Raw genomic sequence first — 17,362 nt, 5'->3', positions numbered from 1 at the left:
TGGCCCTTTTCTCCTTAAGTGTCCTTAAAGAGCATTTGTGTGTTGATAATGCTCTGGTCCTACCTGGTGTTGAAAGACTTCTCCTAGGATTGGGATGATCCTTGCAGTGGCTAGATGCGGAGCTTGGCTCAAACACAGAGGTGCTTAAATCATGGATTTATAATAATGTTTTATTATTTCAACATTAGCCGGCTTTGCATATAACTGGGAACTAATTTTGAAGTTTGCATGCATTCTCAGTCACTAAGTTGTGTCCAACTCTTTTGTGACCCCACGGACTATAGCCTGCCAGGCTTCTCTGCCTATGGGATTCTCCAGGCAAGAATACTGGAGTAGGTTGCCATGTCCTTCTCCAGGGGATCTTCTGACCCCAGAGATGGAAAACCCAGCATAGCCAAAAATAGATAACTAAATAAATTTTTTAAAAAGAGTAAATTATGGTTTGTTTATGCTGGAGCTGGGTTAGTATTCACAATCTGTGCATTCTCTATCTTGCTGTCAACTGAGGGTTTTTTTTTTTTCTGGTTTGGGTTCATTTTAGCGGATTTAAAGAAAGCTTCCAGTTCAAATGCTGCAAAATCCAACCTACCCAAATCTGGACTTCGTCCTCCTGGCTACTCGCGTCTCCCCGCAGCCAAGCTGGCAGCCTTCGGTTTCGTCCGGAGCTCCAGCGTGTCCTCGGTGTCCAGCACCCAGTCAGCGGACAGCGCCCAGCCTGAGCCCGGCCGGCTGGCCAACCGTAAGTGGGGCGGATGGGTGGGCGGGCAATGCTGCTGTTCCCAGACAGGCCTGCCCAGCAGAAATGGAATCAGCACATGTGCATGGGATTGCAATTTCTGTGTGCATAAAGTAACAATTTGGGTTGACTACCTAACTCTACCATGGTTGGGACTTTAAAAATTATCTACTGTAGAGGAAAAAAAGCCCGTTTGGCACTACCAGTTTCTAAGTTATATGGAGAGTGAATGTGCCTGAAAAGGACTTCTAAATTACTCTTAAATCTAGAAAGTGACTTATACCGGGGCTGATTACAGGAGCCCTTTGACTCATGCATTCTAGGTAAGAAGCCACAGAAAAATCCAAAAATGTTATTACCATGTTGTGCTATTGTGAAGCATATTAGATGTGAAATATTGGTGGAAAGAATCATTTTAATCACCTGTGATTATCTGTTATGCCTTCCTGTTGGTGGAGCCCTCAGTCTCTAAAAGTCAACTCAAGGATGCTAGAAACAGGGAAGCCCAGCCGAGCTTCTTCCAAATCCGTGCCAAGGAAGGTCCCCGTGAGCTGAGATGGTGTCAGTCCAGACTTGCTTCCTGACACTGGTGCTGTAAGCTGAATTTGAAAGTATGAAGTCATAGCCTACAAGCAGGTCGCAGCAGCAACCCCTGTCCCTAAAGAAGACTCGGAGGCTGCCCTGTTCACCTAAGCCATCAAGGCTTAAGCAACTTCGTAGCCTCTTCAACTGGATCTGCAGCTCTGCCACCTCAGATGTCAAGTAGTAATGATTTGCATACTCCTTAGCAGCTTTCCTGTGGAGAGCTGTTTGAAGGATCATATGAGTTGAATCAAGTTGGAATAAGAGATAGTGAGGGGGAGAGAGAGAGAGGAGGAAGAGAGATTAAGAATGAGATTGATTTTGTATTATTTGTTCAGTTTCCTTTCTCTAAGCTTGTTTTATTCCCTGTTCTTTCTTGGGTGGAGCATTTGTACACTTGTTCTAAATTTTGGCCTGCCTGGTTATTCCTAAAAGTAATGGGTTATATTTTCCTTCCTCTTAATGTGTTTGTAAGCATTTCTGAGAGGTTCTTTGCTCACTTGGCTCACTGAAGGTGACCTGCTTCCACCTGGGAATCATTTAGGAATCCCACTGGGATCGGGGGTTACATCACAGTATGGTACATGTCTCAAAATCTTAACACAGATATACTAGAGAACTGTTTGTAAATGTGTGACTCTAATTTCTAGGTGTGAGTGTGTGCGTATTAACAGTCTGAAGGTTTTGAAATAGAGGAGCAATGATCTGTCATCATTTTTAATAGAGATTCCCAGGGACATATTTCTCTCTTAGATGGAGCATGAATGATAAAAAAAAAAATCTCATATGGCATGTGTCTTTCCAAGGAAGGAGTTAAGATTTTGACTTTTTTTTTTTTTTTAAGATTTTGACTTCTTAAAAAAAAAAAAAAATTAACCTCAAGGTGAATTGAGCCCTGTCCCCACGGCAGGCGCTTTTTCAAAAGGAGAGGTGACAGGTGTGAACGGAATAATTCCAGGTGTGCTTAGGGCATTTCTTCTCACCTGTGCATCAAAGGATGCAGGTCTGAGACTCCCTGAACACCCAAGGAGACAAGAGCTGTTATGTGCCAGAGAAAATAACTCTTAGCTTACAAACTTCATCGTAAAAGCAGTATTTACTCTCTTCAGGACCGTTTTCTATTTCTAAAAAAGCAGTATGTTAGAACTGATTTTTAAATTATTTACTGCCTAACTGTATATAAATTTGTCTTTCAGTAAATCACAGAAAAACTTCACACTTATTCATGTCCTAATACTGTTAGCTATTAATATTATGCTTCTGCTTGTTACTAGATTTAGTGTCAGGAAAACTTTTGTTCCTGATGCTTTGATGACAAGGATTAAATAAAATACAAAACTCTTGGAAGAGCTGAAAATCCTTAGATTGACTCCTAGGAGCAAATGTTGCCAGTTTAGCTCATGAAAACAGCTAATATGATATTAGAGTTGGTTTCTTTTTGTTTCTTGTGTACCTTTCTTTAGGCATTATATTCACCTAGGGTTCATTTTAGGAATAGGCTGTAATAAGGGATTACACTGGAGAAGAAAATGGCAAGCCACTCCATTATTCTTGGCTCGAGAATCCTGTGGATGGAGGAACCTGGTGGGCTGCTGTCCATAGCGTCGCACGGAGTCGGACACGACTGAAGCGACTTAGCATGCATGCATACATTGGAGAAGGAAATAGCAACCCACTCTAGTATTCTTACCTGGAGAATCCCAGGGACAGAGGAGCCTGGTGGGCTGCCGTCTCTGGGGTCGTACGGAGTCGTACACGACTAAAGTGACTTAGCAGCAGCAGCAGCAAGGGCCTACACAACAGGCAGGAGATCCCTCAAAATCTGGAACATGATTATAATGGGAAACTATTTGCAAATGTGCCATTCATGATTTTAGACACTCACATGCTATAAGTAGTCTTGACACTGTCCATGTGACTGTGAATTCTGTATGGGGGACACTTAATTGTTTTATTATGAATCTCCTAGTGTCTCCTGGGCTACCTTGGCGTATCTGCAGCTCTTCTGTGTGGTTTCTCTGTGTCCTGATGAGCAGGCGATGATGACTGTAAAGGGGTGGCCTGGGAGCCCTGACTGCGGTCTCACATGGAGTCTGCCCTCTACCTGAGGCTCAGACTCAGCACCATTCATTCAGCCCGCCAGGGCAGAGGCTTCCCAAGGCAGGTGCTCTGATGTATGTGTCTTCTGACCTTCTCTACAAAGTTCTGGCAGGTGGAGTCAACACAGGTAAAGAAATCATCTGTTGGTCCTTAGAGCCTGAGGGTATTTTACCATCCTGTCCACCCCTGCATTTTATAGCTGAGCAAACTGAGAATGACCTGGTCCCATCCTGGGACCATGTTCTTCTTCCTCCATTTAGTTCTTAAAGCTGCCATACATGGTAAAGACACACCGATGATGTGGAGTCTTTTCTGTCTATTAGGGAAGCAAATCTTAAGAGTCCAGTTGGCATGAGAGGGCCCTTAGACCCAGCCCGCCGCTTCCTGCCCCGCCCCTCCCCGGATGTGTGTTCCCGGTGATGGCCGGGTGTGTGGGGGCCGCTAGATGGTGAGGCAGTGCTCCTTGTAGGTTCAGGCTGGCTCCCTGAAACCCCCTGCTAGTAACTTGGTCTCTGGATTAACACACAGCCTTTATCAGTGTGCTACAGGAGACCCACCCCGCCCCCCACCACTCCTCTACAGGTTCATCATGGGAAGATTATGAGGTTGGCCAAAACTTCAAATTCCACTAGGTCGTGACCCAGGTTTTTTTTTTTTTTTTTAAGACTGAAAGTGACAAGGAAGAACATAATCTTCTAACTTAAAACTTAAGTTTCACCTTAAAATCATAGTATTTCAGCAGGTCTGACCCAGTATGTAGCTCATCATTTTTTTTTTAATAGTTATCAAAGAAAAGAAAAAGACTCTTCAGTATGCTTTAGGCAGTAGAAGCTTCAGGGAAAAACAATGGCTATGGAATTTAATGTTAGTAACAAAGTATAGCCCAGAGTAAACAGGGTTTTCAAATTTATCAGCAGTTAGGATTGTAGGCTTGACTTTCCCAGTGGATAAGGAGGTGATTTTTAAAAGAGAATAGCACTTCTCTTAAATAGCTGTGTATTAAGAGGTTGGGGTCACGCCTGTGTCCAGTGAAAGTGGGGTCTGTACAACTGTGGTTTCCTGACTTCTGCTTGTAGGAATAGGACTATGGCATTGGACTGGGGCCCTTCTGAGAGCTGAAGTGAAGTGAAGTAGCTCAGTCGTGTCCGACTCTTTGCGACCCGGTGGACTGTAGCCTACCAGGCTCCTCCCTCCATGGGATTCTTCAGGCAAGAACTCTGGAGTGGGTTGCCATTTCCTTCTCCGTTCTGAGAGCTACCATGTGTTAAATAGATAGCTAGTAGGAAGCTGTTTATAGCGTAGGGAGCTCAGCTCGGCCCTCTGTGATGACCTAGAGGGGTGGGGTGGGGGTGGGTGGGAGGGAGGCTCAAGAGGGAGGAGGTAAATGTACATTTATAGCTAATTCATGTTGTTGTACAACAGACACCAACACGACATTATAAAGCACTTATCTTCCAATTAAAAATTTAAAAAATACCAGTTTAAAAAAAGTTAAAACCTTTGGATGTGTTTGTGTAGGGGTGGGGGAATGGGAAAACTTACAGTTTCATGAATTAATCATTAGTGAAGATAGATTATATCACCCAAGGATAGGATAATTTATGTGGAGGTTCATCTCTCATTGTGGATTCTGAATAGCACCTAACCTATTGGTGCTCAAGGAATAGAAAATATCAGAAAGTAACATGAAGAAGGTGACATTTGCAGCTGTCTTTTTCAATTTCTCCTCCTCTTGTTCTCTTCTGTGATAGCTCATGTTTTCTATCTGCAGTGAGCTGAGGCCGGAAATCCTTTTGAAACAAATAATTTGAAAAGAGAAAGCAGAAATCTGAAGGGTTTTCTCGTTTCTGTTTCTGGCTCCGGGAAGTAGTAGAATGTTTGGGAAAGTAGGGATAGAACTGGACATGAACAGAGAAACTGAAATGGGGATAAATAATCATGACCAGTTGATGTTTGTGCTCTCAGGCTTAAAACTGAGTTGGGGTGGAGGGTTCATTTCTTTTTTTCTTTTTTGATGTGTATCTTTCAAGTTTATTCTCATATGCATATACACATTTTTTTCTTTCACAACTTTGGAGTCATATGTACTCTTTGAAATCTTTTTCTCCCCCGTTTAATCCATTGAAAACATTTGTCTCAGCCATTAGGTTTTCTTATATAACATGCTTTTAAAAAATTGGATGATAATCACTTTACAATATTGTATTAGTTTCTGCTGTTCAGTTCAGTTCAGTTGCTCAGTCGTGTCTCTTTGCAACCCCATGGACTGCAGCACACCAGGCCTCCCTGTCCATCACCAACTCCCGGAGTTTACTCAAACTCATGTCCATTGAGTCCGTGATGCCATCCAGCCATCTTGTCCTCTGTTGTCCCCTTCTCCTCCTGCCTTCAGTCTTTCCCAGCATCAGGGTCTTTTCAAATGAGTCAACTCTTCGCATCAGGTGGCCAAAGTATTGGAGTGTCAGCTTCAACTTCCAGTGAATATTCAGGACTGATTTCCTTTAAGATGGACAGGTTGGATCTCCTTACAGTCCAAGGGACTCTCAAGAGTCTTTTCCAACACCACAGTTCAAAAGTTGTACCACAACATGGATCAGCTGTACATGTGTCCCCGCCCTCGTGAACCTCCTCCCAGCCGCCCCCTCCGCCCCTCTAGGTCATCACAGAGCGCTGGGCTGGGCTGCCTCTGCTATGCAGCAGCTTCCCCCTAGCTACCTGTTTTGCACGTGGAAGTGTTTATATGGCAGTGGTACTCTCACAGTTCATCCCACGGAGGGTTCATTTCTGAGTAAGGTGATCTGGAAATTTCTTGGAGGGGTTCTAAACTGGACAGTATTTGGGGAGGTGGAGATGGGCTCGATCTAGGAGATACTCTGGGAGGAACCGTTGGTACATCCAGAAAACCTCCTGAAGTGCAGGGGTTATCATTTCCTTCCCCAGGGCATCTGCCTGGACCCAGGCGTCGAACTTGCATCTCCTGCATTGGCAAGCAAGTTCTTTACAACTGAGCCACCAGGGAAGCCTGACTGTGATCTGCTCATAGATAACAACTCAAAAGGTTAATCGATCATTTGTAGTATAATTATATTCAGAGCTTCCCTGGTGGCTCAGATGGTAAAGCGTCTGCCTACAATGGCGGAGACCCAGGTTCAATCCCTGGGTTGGGAAGATCTCCTGGAAAAGGAAATGGCAACCCACTGAAGTATTCTTGCCTGGAAAATTCCATGGATGGAGGAACCTGGTAGGCTACAGTCTATGAGGTTGCAAAGAGTTGGACATGACTGAGCAACTTCTATATTCAGAGCTATATCATTATGTGAACTGACATACTAGTCTCACAAATGTCCAAAACCTTATATATCTCTGTGCATATAATTAGCTATATTAAATGAATTAAGCTGAAACCCAGCTGTTGAGGGTTTTCTTTTGACTGTACCATGTACAGCATGTGAGATCTTAGTTCCCCAACCAGGGACTGAACCTGTGCTCCCTACATTGGGAGCTGAGAGTCTTAACCACTGGACTGGCAGGGTTTAGAGAATTTCAAAGTTTCCAAAATTAGTTATCAACATTTAGAGAGATTGGTTAGTCTCATTAAACTCTAAAGTTTTAGTTCGTATTTTAATACTTGAAATAAGTAAGTGTTCTTTTAATTATTGAGTAAAAATTGGGTTTTTGCAATAATGATCTGAAGTGAAAAATCAGTAGCCTTTTTGGAAGGTTAATCAATGAAGGTATGGGTTGGTGTAAAAGCATTTTGCAATGTTAAATCCAGTGTTTATGATTATGAATGCTGCAAAGTACATTTACATACATGGCATGTTTGATTTTCTATATCTGACATGCCTTCTAATAAGATCTGAGTTGATGAGAAGCATTATTAATAATTCCTGCTGAGGCAGCCATCAACCTCGCTCATGTTTCATTGGCAAAGAGGGAGTCATTCTTTATTCATGGGAAAAGCCGCTGAAAGGGACCTGTGAGTTTAAATTTCAGAGAAGCTATTGCCTCTTTGAGATTGAGCCTTATTCATGTCCTTGTACATTCCTTTTCAAAACACTCGGGCAGTGATTCACGACTACCCAGAGATGAGATTAGAGCGTAAATGTGTTTTGAAGGAAGCTGACCGTTTATGGTTGAAAGTAAAATAACTGAAACTGGTGGGAGGGAGTTAATATTTTTATTTATAGTGAAAATAATGTCTTACTGAACTGCCTGTTTTGGGTCCTTGTGTTGTTTTGTGAAGATCAGGTTGTCAGTTTTCTCTTCCCCAAATCCGCAATCTTTGAGTATCTATTATGGGGGAGCATGGAGCTCAGTCCTGGGGCTGCAGTGACCTGGACCCCCTGTGAAGCTGGAGGCCAGTGGGGAGGTGAGAGGTTGCAAGTGCCTCCTTCGGGGAGCTGTTGGTGTGGCTGTGATTGGTCGGGGTGGTGGGGGGAGGTACCTGAAGGAGGGAGCCCCGAATCCTCCCGACTGGAGGGTGAGAAAAGAGCCCTGCCCTCAAGTGTGCCCCCAGCCATCTCAGCCCCTAAGGCATTATATCTTCAGATTGAATTATTCCACACTGCTTTTAGGTATTGAAAGTTTTCTGAATTTGCTGTGAAATAATCCAGCAAAGAAAAAAAAATCCTGGGGTGGGGGCAGTATAGATGAGAAAAAACAGGCAAATGTCTGATAATCCTTGAAGCTGGATTATCAGCTTCAGAGCTCTGAGGGTTCAGGCCACTATTTACTTCACTTTTTTTTTTTTTTTTTGTATGTTTGAAAAATTTTCATTTTAATTTGACCTTCCATTGAAGAAGTTTAAAGTCTCATCTTCTCTGTTTCAGCTTTCCTAAGAGCCAGTATAGCAGTGGTGAAGAACATGGTCTCTGGAGGCATCACTTGGGTTTGCATTCTGCTTCTGCTACTTGCTGGTTCTGTGACTCTAGTCAAGCCACTTACTCTCTCTGTGCCTCTATTCCTCATCGTAAAATAATATTGGTTTAGTCACTGAGTCATGTCTGACTCTTGTGACCCCATGGACTGGAGTGTACCAGGCTCCTCTGTCGTGGGATTTCCCAGGCAAGAATACTGGAGTGGGTTGCCATTTCCTCCTGCAGAGGTACCTCCCAACCCAGGGATTGAACCCACGTTTCCTGTATCTCCTGCATTACAGGCAGATTCTTTATCCACTGAGTCATTGGGGAAGCTAAAATGATGTTACTACTAATAAATAAAGTCAGAAGCCACCATAGGATTGATGGAATATTAAATGAAATTAATATATGCAAACAGGGCCTTGCATCATCATCATCATCATCATCATCATATTTCTATGACTGTTTCCATCCATTTGCCATGTGCAGAAAGTTCTGTGTTGAGAAGGATTTAGCTCAGATGGAAAAATGCCGTGATGGATTAAGCATGTTTGGCTTAGAGTAGGGATACTGGTATTGATAACATCTAAGTGAGGGAGATGACATTCAGTCCATTGACAGTTGTCATCAGCTCTGTCATGTATGGTGAATGCCTTTCTGAGTGTTGAAGTAAATGTATACCATTTATAGAACAGTAAGGTGGCAGTTCTAGAAGTTAACCAGTTGGTTTTCATGGGAGTCACTTGCTTTTGGGCTATAAGCTTGTGGTTGTTTGTTTAATTCTCCAGTGTGTGCTCAGTCGCTCAGTTGTATCCGACTCTTTGCGACCCCATGGATTGCAGCCAGCCAGGCTCCTGTGTTCTCGAGGATTCTCCAGGCAAGAAGATTGGAGTGGGTTGCCATGCCCTCCTCCAAGGGATCTTCCCAACCTAGGGATCGAACCCAGGTCTTCCACATTGCAGACAGATTCTTTGCTGTCTGAGCCACCAGGAAACCCATAAGACAAAGGCACGGAGAGTCGGGTTTTGATCTCTTTATCTAAAACCTCTTAGTTCAGTCGCTTAATTGTGTCTGACTCTTTGCAGCCCCATGGGCTGCAGTACACCAGGCCTGCCTGTCCATCACCAACATCACCATGAGTTTACTCAAACTCATGTCCATCGAGTCCGTGATGTCATCCAACCATCTCATCCTCTGTTGTTCCCTTCTCCTCCTGCCTTCAGTCTTTCCCAGCATCAGGGTGTTTTTTAAGGAGTCAGTTCTTTACATCAGTTGGCAAAGTATTGAAGCTTCAGCTTCAACATCAGTTCTTCCAGTGAATATTCAGAACTGATTTCCTTTAGGATTGACTGGTTGGAACTCCTTGCAGTCCAAGGGACTCTCTCAAGAGTCTTCTCTAACACCATGGTTCAAAATCTCTCTCATTTCACTCTCCTAAAACCCTTAGCATGTTAATTGTTTAAGAGAATACATTCAGTTTGGCTCACTTTATTTTTTTATTTATTTTTTAAAATTTATTTTTAATTGGAGGATAATTGCTTTACAACGTTGGATTAGTTTCTGTCATACAACAACGTTAACTGGGAATATGTATACATATATCCCTCCCTCTTGATCCTCCCTCCCACCCCTCCCGCAGTCCTGCCCCTGTAGCTTGTCGAAGAGCACTGAGCTGGGCCCCTGTGTTGAGTTCCCTTTAAACGAAATGTATTTATATGCGAGGTGACTAATACATAGCACATTAATCTACGCTGATGGCTTTTAAAACCTCTGCTCAAAATAGAAACTGAGTGTTGGATCTGATTTTTGTTCCTGTGCCTGTAATGTCTGCGGGAAAAAAAACGGGAACATTTGATTTTGCGGTGTTTGAAGGGCTTCACACAGTTTCTCATTTTGCTGGAGTCTAATTTCCATTGTACTAGGATTTTACTTTGTCGGATATCTCAACCCGATGTGGGTGGGAGGGAGAGAACAGTGAGGACAAAAACCAAAGTGAGCTCCTGATTTTCTCTGGAAATGAGGAAGTGAGACACATGCCTCTGATAGATTTAAATACCTATTTCCCTGGAATCTGTAATTATGTAATTTAAAGTCTTCTTTGTAAGGGAAAAATAGAACCATTTTCACTGGATCCTGCTGTTAGTTTTCCCAGTGATTCCCACACATCCAGTTCTTTCTTTTTTCTCTCAGTTTTCTTGCTTCATACACACACATTAGAACAAGGTGCTTCTGGGTGTTACTCGGGATTGCTTATAAGTGAAAATATTTTCTTTATTGCTCGAGTAATACCTAGTTTATTCGTTTTGAATCAGATATGTGAGCAAAACTTAGAAATCACATTGCCTTTCAAAAGGTTTATAGGTGCTGTATTCTTACCTGTTCTAGCACATTCAAGATACTTAATGAAGAAAGGGTACCTTGAACTATGAACTAAGAAATATGCTACACTTGCATGCATAATATGTAATAAGATTAGCATTTATGGTAATAGGATAATTGTTGGGAAAGTCAGTTAACCTCACCGAACTCAGATTTTTATTACAAACCTTGGAAGGGATTGAATTAATTGAATTGACCACTTCGAACTCTCAAGAGCTGGCATCTTGCAGCTGAATTCTGTAAAAGGTATGGAATCATTTATGGCTCTTAAGTGGTGGATAATCAGAGCTGTATTAGTTGAGAAGCATGAATACGATAATATAAGTTAGTTTGGAGAAGAGAGTAGAGGGTGAGAGATCTTAGTTCTGTCAAAATTAGGGATCTGTCCCTTCCTGGCCTTTCCTTATTTTGTTAGTTTTGTCTTGTTATACGAGATGGGCATTTCAGGACAGTAACAGACAGATAACAGCTGAAAGGTTTTACTGCCCTGATTTTTTGCTGTAAACTACAGAGCTGAGATTTTTGGAAGTCACCTTCTTGGTCCTGCCCTTTGCCTTATGCGGGGCATCTGGGATTATTGGTCTGGCATCAGAGCAGAAATCAGGAAGTGATGACTTCCAGACTCATACTGACTTCTCCCGGGGCCTCTGCCGACAGTGTGTGCATCCTTGTATCCTGTAACAGACACAGACTGTCATCTGTAAAGGTTCATAGAGATCCTTGCAGTGTCTTCCTTAAGGCAGCAGATGGGGTCACAGATCAATACTTCTTTTGCTTTCAATGAGAAAGAAAATCAACTAATGGTGATATCAGAGGGTTCTTGGGCTCCCCAACAGGCAGCAACTGAGAGGGGAGGGCTGGTGGGAGCATGAAGTAGGCATCAGCAGTGGGCACAGAAAGAAAAGACCAAATGAGAAAGAGAACCGAGAGGACAGGAGCACCTGAGAGGGTGGGGGTGACAGCAAGGGAGAGGGACCACTCCGAGAACTAGGGGTTCAGGAGGAGGAGTGGGTGTGTGGGCCTCTGGGTCTCTTGAGTTCCTAGGAAAGCATTCCTATAAATACATCCAGCAGTATTAACAGAAATGCTGGAATGAAATGAAGGAGCAGCCATGGAAAATAGGCAGTGTTTGGAGCCATGACTGTCAGCACTGAGAGCTATAAGTAGGCTGGGATGGAAGAGGCTTGGGGACAGATTCTGGAGGGCGTGTCCAGCTGGGGGGAGGGCAGGGAGGGCACAGCAGAGAAGGCATGGTCATCTAGGGAGTGGAGCCTCTGGAAGGTACAGCGTTGCTAAGGTGGGTGGTTGTTTAGTTGCTAAGTCCCATCCAACTCTTTGCATCCCCATGGACTGCAGCATGCCAGACTTCCCTGTCTTTCAGCATCTCCTGGAGTTTGCTCAAGCTCATGCCCATTGAGTCAGTGATGCCATCCAACCATCTTGTCCTCTGTCGTCCCCTTCTCCTCCTGCCCTAGATCTTTCCCAGCATCAGGGTCTTTTCCAGTGAGTCAGTTCTTCGTATCAGGTGGCCAAAGTATTAGAGCTTCAGCTTCAGCATTAGTCCCTGAATGAATTTTCAAAGTTGATTTTCTTTAGGATTCATTGGTTTCTTCTCCTTGCTGTCCAGGGGACTCTCAAGAGTCTTCTCCAGCAGTACAGTTCAAAAGCATCAGCTCTTCGGCACTCAGCCTTCTCTATGGTCCAACTCTCACATCTGTACATGGCTACTGGAAAAACCATAGCTTTGGCTAGACGGACCTTTGTCAGCAAAGTAATGTCTCTGCTTTTTAGTATGCTGTTTAGGTTTGTCATAGCTTTTCTTCCAAGGAGTAAGCGCCTTTTCATTTCATGGCTGCAGTCACTGTCCAAGGTGATTTTGGAGATGAGAAAATGAAATCTGCCACTGTTTCCATTTTCCCCCATCTATTCCATGAAGTGATGGTTTACTTCTTCCAGTAAGTTCCAGAAAATTCCCTTACTTCCTTTTCCACACTAGAGCATTTCTTCTCCATGCCCGTGACATTTTTTCTAATTTGAGTGCTTTGTTCTTTATTTAAAAAAAATTTTAATTGGAGTATAGTTGATTTACAAAGTTGTGTTAGTTTTAGGTGTGTGTGCATGCTAAGTCCTTCAGGCATGTCCAACTCTGTGGGACCCCATGAACTGTAGCTCCCCAGGCTCCTCTGTCCATGGGATTCTCCAGGCAAGAATACTGGAGTGGGTTGCCATGCCCTCTTCCAGGGGATCTTCCTGACCCAGGGATTGAACCTGTGTCTCTAACATATTCTGCATTGGCAGGCGGGTTCTTTATACGAATGCCACCTGGGAAGCCTATTTTGAACGTATGTGTACAAATATGACCTTACTACAACTTGACCCAGAGCCACAATGAAACCTCCCCACCCACATCTCTTGCTCTTGTCACAAATAAACGTGACAAGAAATGGTCACCCCAGACTCTTCCACCACAGCTGCTGTCACAGATATCTAAGGCTGGAGTGTTTTCCCAGCACTCTTTCTTGGAAACCGTGTACGGCAGGGAGGTGACAGGCAGACCGCCTCAGCTGTCAGCTGCCAACACCCATCTACGCAGACCCCTTTGATTAGAAAATGAAAAATGCCAACACATCTTGGGCGCTGTCAGCCCCGAGGTTTGCCTCTAAAGTCGGTGCCCACGCAGTAGACTTCTGTGGCCACCAGTGAGATTTGCTAATGAAGGCAAATGAGGCTGCCTAGACCTGTCACAATGGTTTCACTGAACAGATTCGCTAATTAAGCCGGGGGTCAAGGAGCAGGTGTTGTTTCAAGCAGGTGCTGTTAGTTTATGTCCAGCAGTGACTGCCAGTGCACACGAAGCAGTCCAGTTCTTTCTGGTAGTTATTGCAACTGCGGAGTGGGTGTGCTCATTGCCTGGTGACTGGCTCATTGTCCAGAAAGGGTCAGTTTCCTCTAGCCAGACCTTTCTGTGGCTTGGGTGTCTCCATGCACTGCACTCGCTTTCTTCTTCTCTTGTCCTTAGTTGTCTGTTTCTTCCAGCAGCCTTGGTTTACCATTCCAGAAGCCTGCAGTGTCCAGCTGGTGTCTTAGATATTATCCAAGTGATCCTGACTGTTCTGCAGAAAAGGAGAGGGTGTGAGGAGAGGTGAGATGGCTTGCCCTCACTCCAGGGTGAGTTAGTGATGAGCCTGGGGCTGGATCAGTCTGACGCCTCATCTCTTGATGCATGCCAGGCTGAAAGGCACTGGATGTCCCTCGAGGGTTTACTGGAGAAACGGTATACTTGTTCCGTGTGCGGCTCGAGTCTTAGGACAAGGCGATTCCAGCGTTGAGGTCCTACAGTGTAAGTTGGCCGCCACTGGAATCCAGCAGTTTCCTGTGACATTTCTTTGCTGAGGACCCAGAGGAAGCGAGTCAAGGTGCCCTGGGACCCAGGAGCCTGTTAGCTGTGGGTCTGTACTGGCTGAGGTTTCTTGTGAGTGGTCCCCAGAGACTAGAGAGGGTGGGGGTGTGAGGGCTGTATGCTGAGCACAGACCTTGGTGGACCCCGAGCTCCTGCTCACAGACTCCAGGAGAGGCAGCGAGGGCCACTGGGGACTCAGAGGACAGATCTACATGCTGTCCGGGGCCGTCACCTGGGACAAACCCCAGGTCCCTGTGGCATCCGGTGCCACGTAAGGGATGGGACCGTGGTTTCTGAATTGCCTTCTATGGATTCTCTGTCTCTGGAGCAGAAGGTTCTTAGGGGTTCCGGGACCCGGAGGACACACGTTTGCTCCTTCTTAGACTTTCATTCAGAAGCTGTAAGGAAAGACCCCTAACATTTCTCCTATGTTTTTCCTCTGTTACAGTTGAAGGGCATACGAGTTATGCTGTCTGTATATAGTATTGTTCACAGTATTATAATTGAGTGTTTGAAAGTTGCTAAAGGTGTTGATCATAAAGGTTCTCACTGCAAGAAAAAAAATCTCTAGTAGGAGTTTGGGGTTAACATATACCCACTACTATATAAAATAGATAAACAACAAGGAAGTATATTCAACATTTTATAATAATCTATAATGGAAAAGAATATGAAAAAGAATATATATATGATGTGTCTATATATGTATTCAGTTACTATATATATATTCAGTTACTATATGTATACTTGGTTACATATATTGTAACTGAATCACTTTGCTGTACATCAGAAACTAACATTTTAATGAACTATACTTTGATAAAAAAAATTAAAGTCTTAAAAAAGTCTCTATATGAAGTGATGGATCTTAATTTATTGTGAGGATCATTTCACAGTATTTGCATAAATCAGCTCGTTGTGTTGTATACCTAAAACCTGTACAGTGTTATATGTCATTTAAATGTCATAATGTCTATTGTATGGTTGTGTGTGCTTAGTCACTCAGGCGTGTCCAGCTCTTTACAGTCCATGGACTGTAGCCTGCCAGGCCTTCTGTCCCTGGGGATTCTCCAGGCATGAATACTGGAGTGGGTTGCCATGCCCTCCTCCAAGGGATCTTCCCTACCCAGGGATTGAACCCAGGTCTCCTGCATTGTAGGTGGATTCTTTACTGTCTGAGCTGCCAGGGAAGCCCATATGTCGATTATATCTCCATGCAAAAAATATAAAGATCAATGCCTAGATTTCCTTCTACTTTAATGTTATAATAATAATTAGAATTATTGGAAACTTTTAAATATGTTTATTCACTTGTGTTTTGTAAACCTGGGGAGTGAAGTGAGAAGAAAAGAAAAAAGAGTAGAAAAAAGAAGATGGAAATGTATCCCATTTTTAAAAGATGAGATGAATGAAAAAGGGAAAATGATTAATTGTCTCATGCTTACCAGAGACCAGAGAGAGTTGAAATTTCAGTAGGCGGTGAGAGGGAAGCTCACCACCTAAGGATGGCCCAGTGCTCCTGGGGTCTGCTGTGTGTTACAGTCCCCTCTATGATTGAATTCAGTTACCTCTGGCAGTGAGATCAAAGTGGGGCAGAAATAATCTCTACAACATTCTGACAAAATTAAAAGATGAAAGGAGGCTGTATAAAATAATTAATCTCGCGAGAAAAAGCAGAACTTGCTTGTCTCCAGAAAAGACTCTGATAAAAGCCTTTCTTATAAGTTATGTCGTGTTGTGGGACAGACAAGACATGGAACAAAACGCCAAATGACTTCCCTAATCGAACGTGACAGCGTTTGAAATTTCCCATCTTTCTCTGTTTCTCAAGGGAGTATTGTTTCAGTGATGATGAAATTTCCCATGGTTCCTTACCACTTCTCAAGAGGTAACCACATGGATGTTTTATGAGACAGTGATAAGAAATAAGTCTGGCTCACCCCTAAGAAAACGGTCTCCGTATAAGTCGGACAGATGGGTTGTCAAGTGTGGATCTCAAAATGCCTTTGATCACTCTCACATTCAACCAGACTCCAGAAATATTTTTAATTTTTATTGAAATATAGTTGATTTACATTGTATTGGTTTCTGGTATACGGCAAAGTGATTCAGCTATACATATCTCTATCTCTGTATCTACACATAGATTTTTTTTTATACATTCTCTTCCATTATAGGTTTTTACAAAATACTGAGTATAGTTCCCTGTGCCATACAGTAGGCCCTTGTTATCTATTTTGTGTATTATTGTTCAGTTGCTAAGTCATGTCTGAGTCTTTGCGACCTGATGAACTGCAGCACACCAGGCTTCCCTGTCCTTCACTGTCTCCCTGAGTTTGCTCAAACTCATGTGGATTGAGTCAGTGATGCCATCCAGCCATCTTATCCTCTGTTGCCCCCTTCTCCTCTTGCCCTCAATCCAGAAATATTCATTAAGTACCTATTGCTTTTGTCCTGGGCTGAGCGCTGGAGGAGCAAGGAGTCCTGCCCCGTGGTTATGCAGTTACACCTGGGCTGAGGGCAGTGCACGTCTGGATGAGGATGGTAGCCTGGATGAAGAAGGAAGCAGAGAGGACTGGGAGAGGATTGCCGCTCTGCCTTGAGAATGCTGTCGATTTCTTGTCTGGTGCTCCCGTCACCCCCAGCATCAGATGGTGATGGCTGGGACCTCTCTGTTGGTCCAGTAGTGAGGACTCTGCACTCCTACTGCAGGGGGTACGAGTTCGATCCCTGGTCGGGGAACTAGGATCCCCCAGGCCGTGTGGCATGACCAAAAAAATTAATGGCGATGATGGTAGCATCCTCTTACAGAAACAACAAATAGGTGGTCTCCCTTGTTGAAGGGGTAAATAGTTTAGCCTGGCATTCAGGATCTTCCTCAATCTACTGTGAACTTATTCCTCGAAGCCGTGCTATTCCACTGATCTAAAGAATTGGTTCCTGCCATTGAGGAGGTAATAGTGGATGAGTAGACAGTCTGTTTAAGGTAAAATTATTCCAGTATAGTACAGTACCTACAGAAGGAGAAGTATGAAAAACTAGAGCACATACAGCATCCAGTGGCCACTTTGTACCTATTAGGATGGCTACTATCAGAAAGAATAGTGTTTACTTTATGGTGGTGAGGAGTGGTGAGGATGGGGAGAAACTAGAATCCTTGTACATTGTGTTGGAAATGTAAAATGGCGCGGTCATTATGAAAAACAGTGTGGTGGTTCCTTGAAGAAATTAAATATAGAATTACCGTATGATCCAGTGATCCACTTCTGGGTGTATATCCTGAAGAAATAAAAGCATGACCTG

General features: G+C 43.7%; 1 protein-coding gene across 2 annotated transcripts in view; it reads left to right on the top strand.

The window, feature by feature from the left end:
- The window catches only part of MTUS2 (microtubule associated scaffold protein 2), a 247,571-nt gene that overhangs the window by 22,456 nt on the left and 207,753 nt on the right, over nt 1–17,362 (top strand). The window contains exon 3 of one of the 2 annotated variants that reach the window (XM_065902031.1): nt 542–739. The exons of the other annotated variant lie outside the window; for it this stretch is intronic. Within the exon in view, the coding sequence (XP_065758103.1) occupies nt 542–739 (198 nt within the window). The remainder of the gene's footprint in view (nt 1–541; nt 740–17,362) is intronic. 2 annotated transcript variants of the gene reach the window in all.

The sequence above is a fragment of the Muntiacus reevesi genome, chromosome 11, assembly GCF_963930625.1.
Source record: "Muntiacus reevesi chromosome 11, mMunRee1.1, whole genome shotgun sequence".
Classification (NCBI taxonomy): Eukaryota; Metazoa; Chordata; class Mammalia; order Artiodactyla; family Cervidae; genus Muntiacus; species Muntiacus reevesi.
Note: the sequence above shows the minus strand (reverse complement) of the source record. Positions and strands in the feature narration are given on the sequence as shown.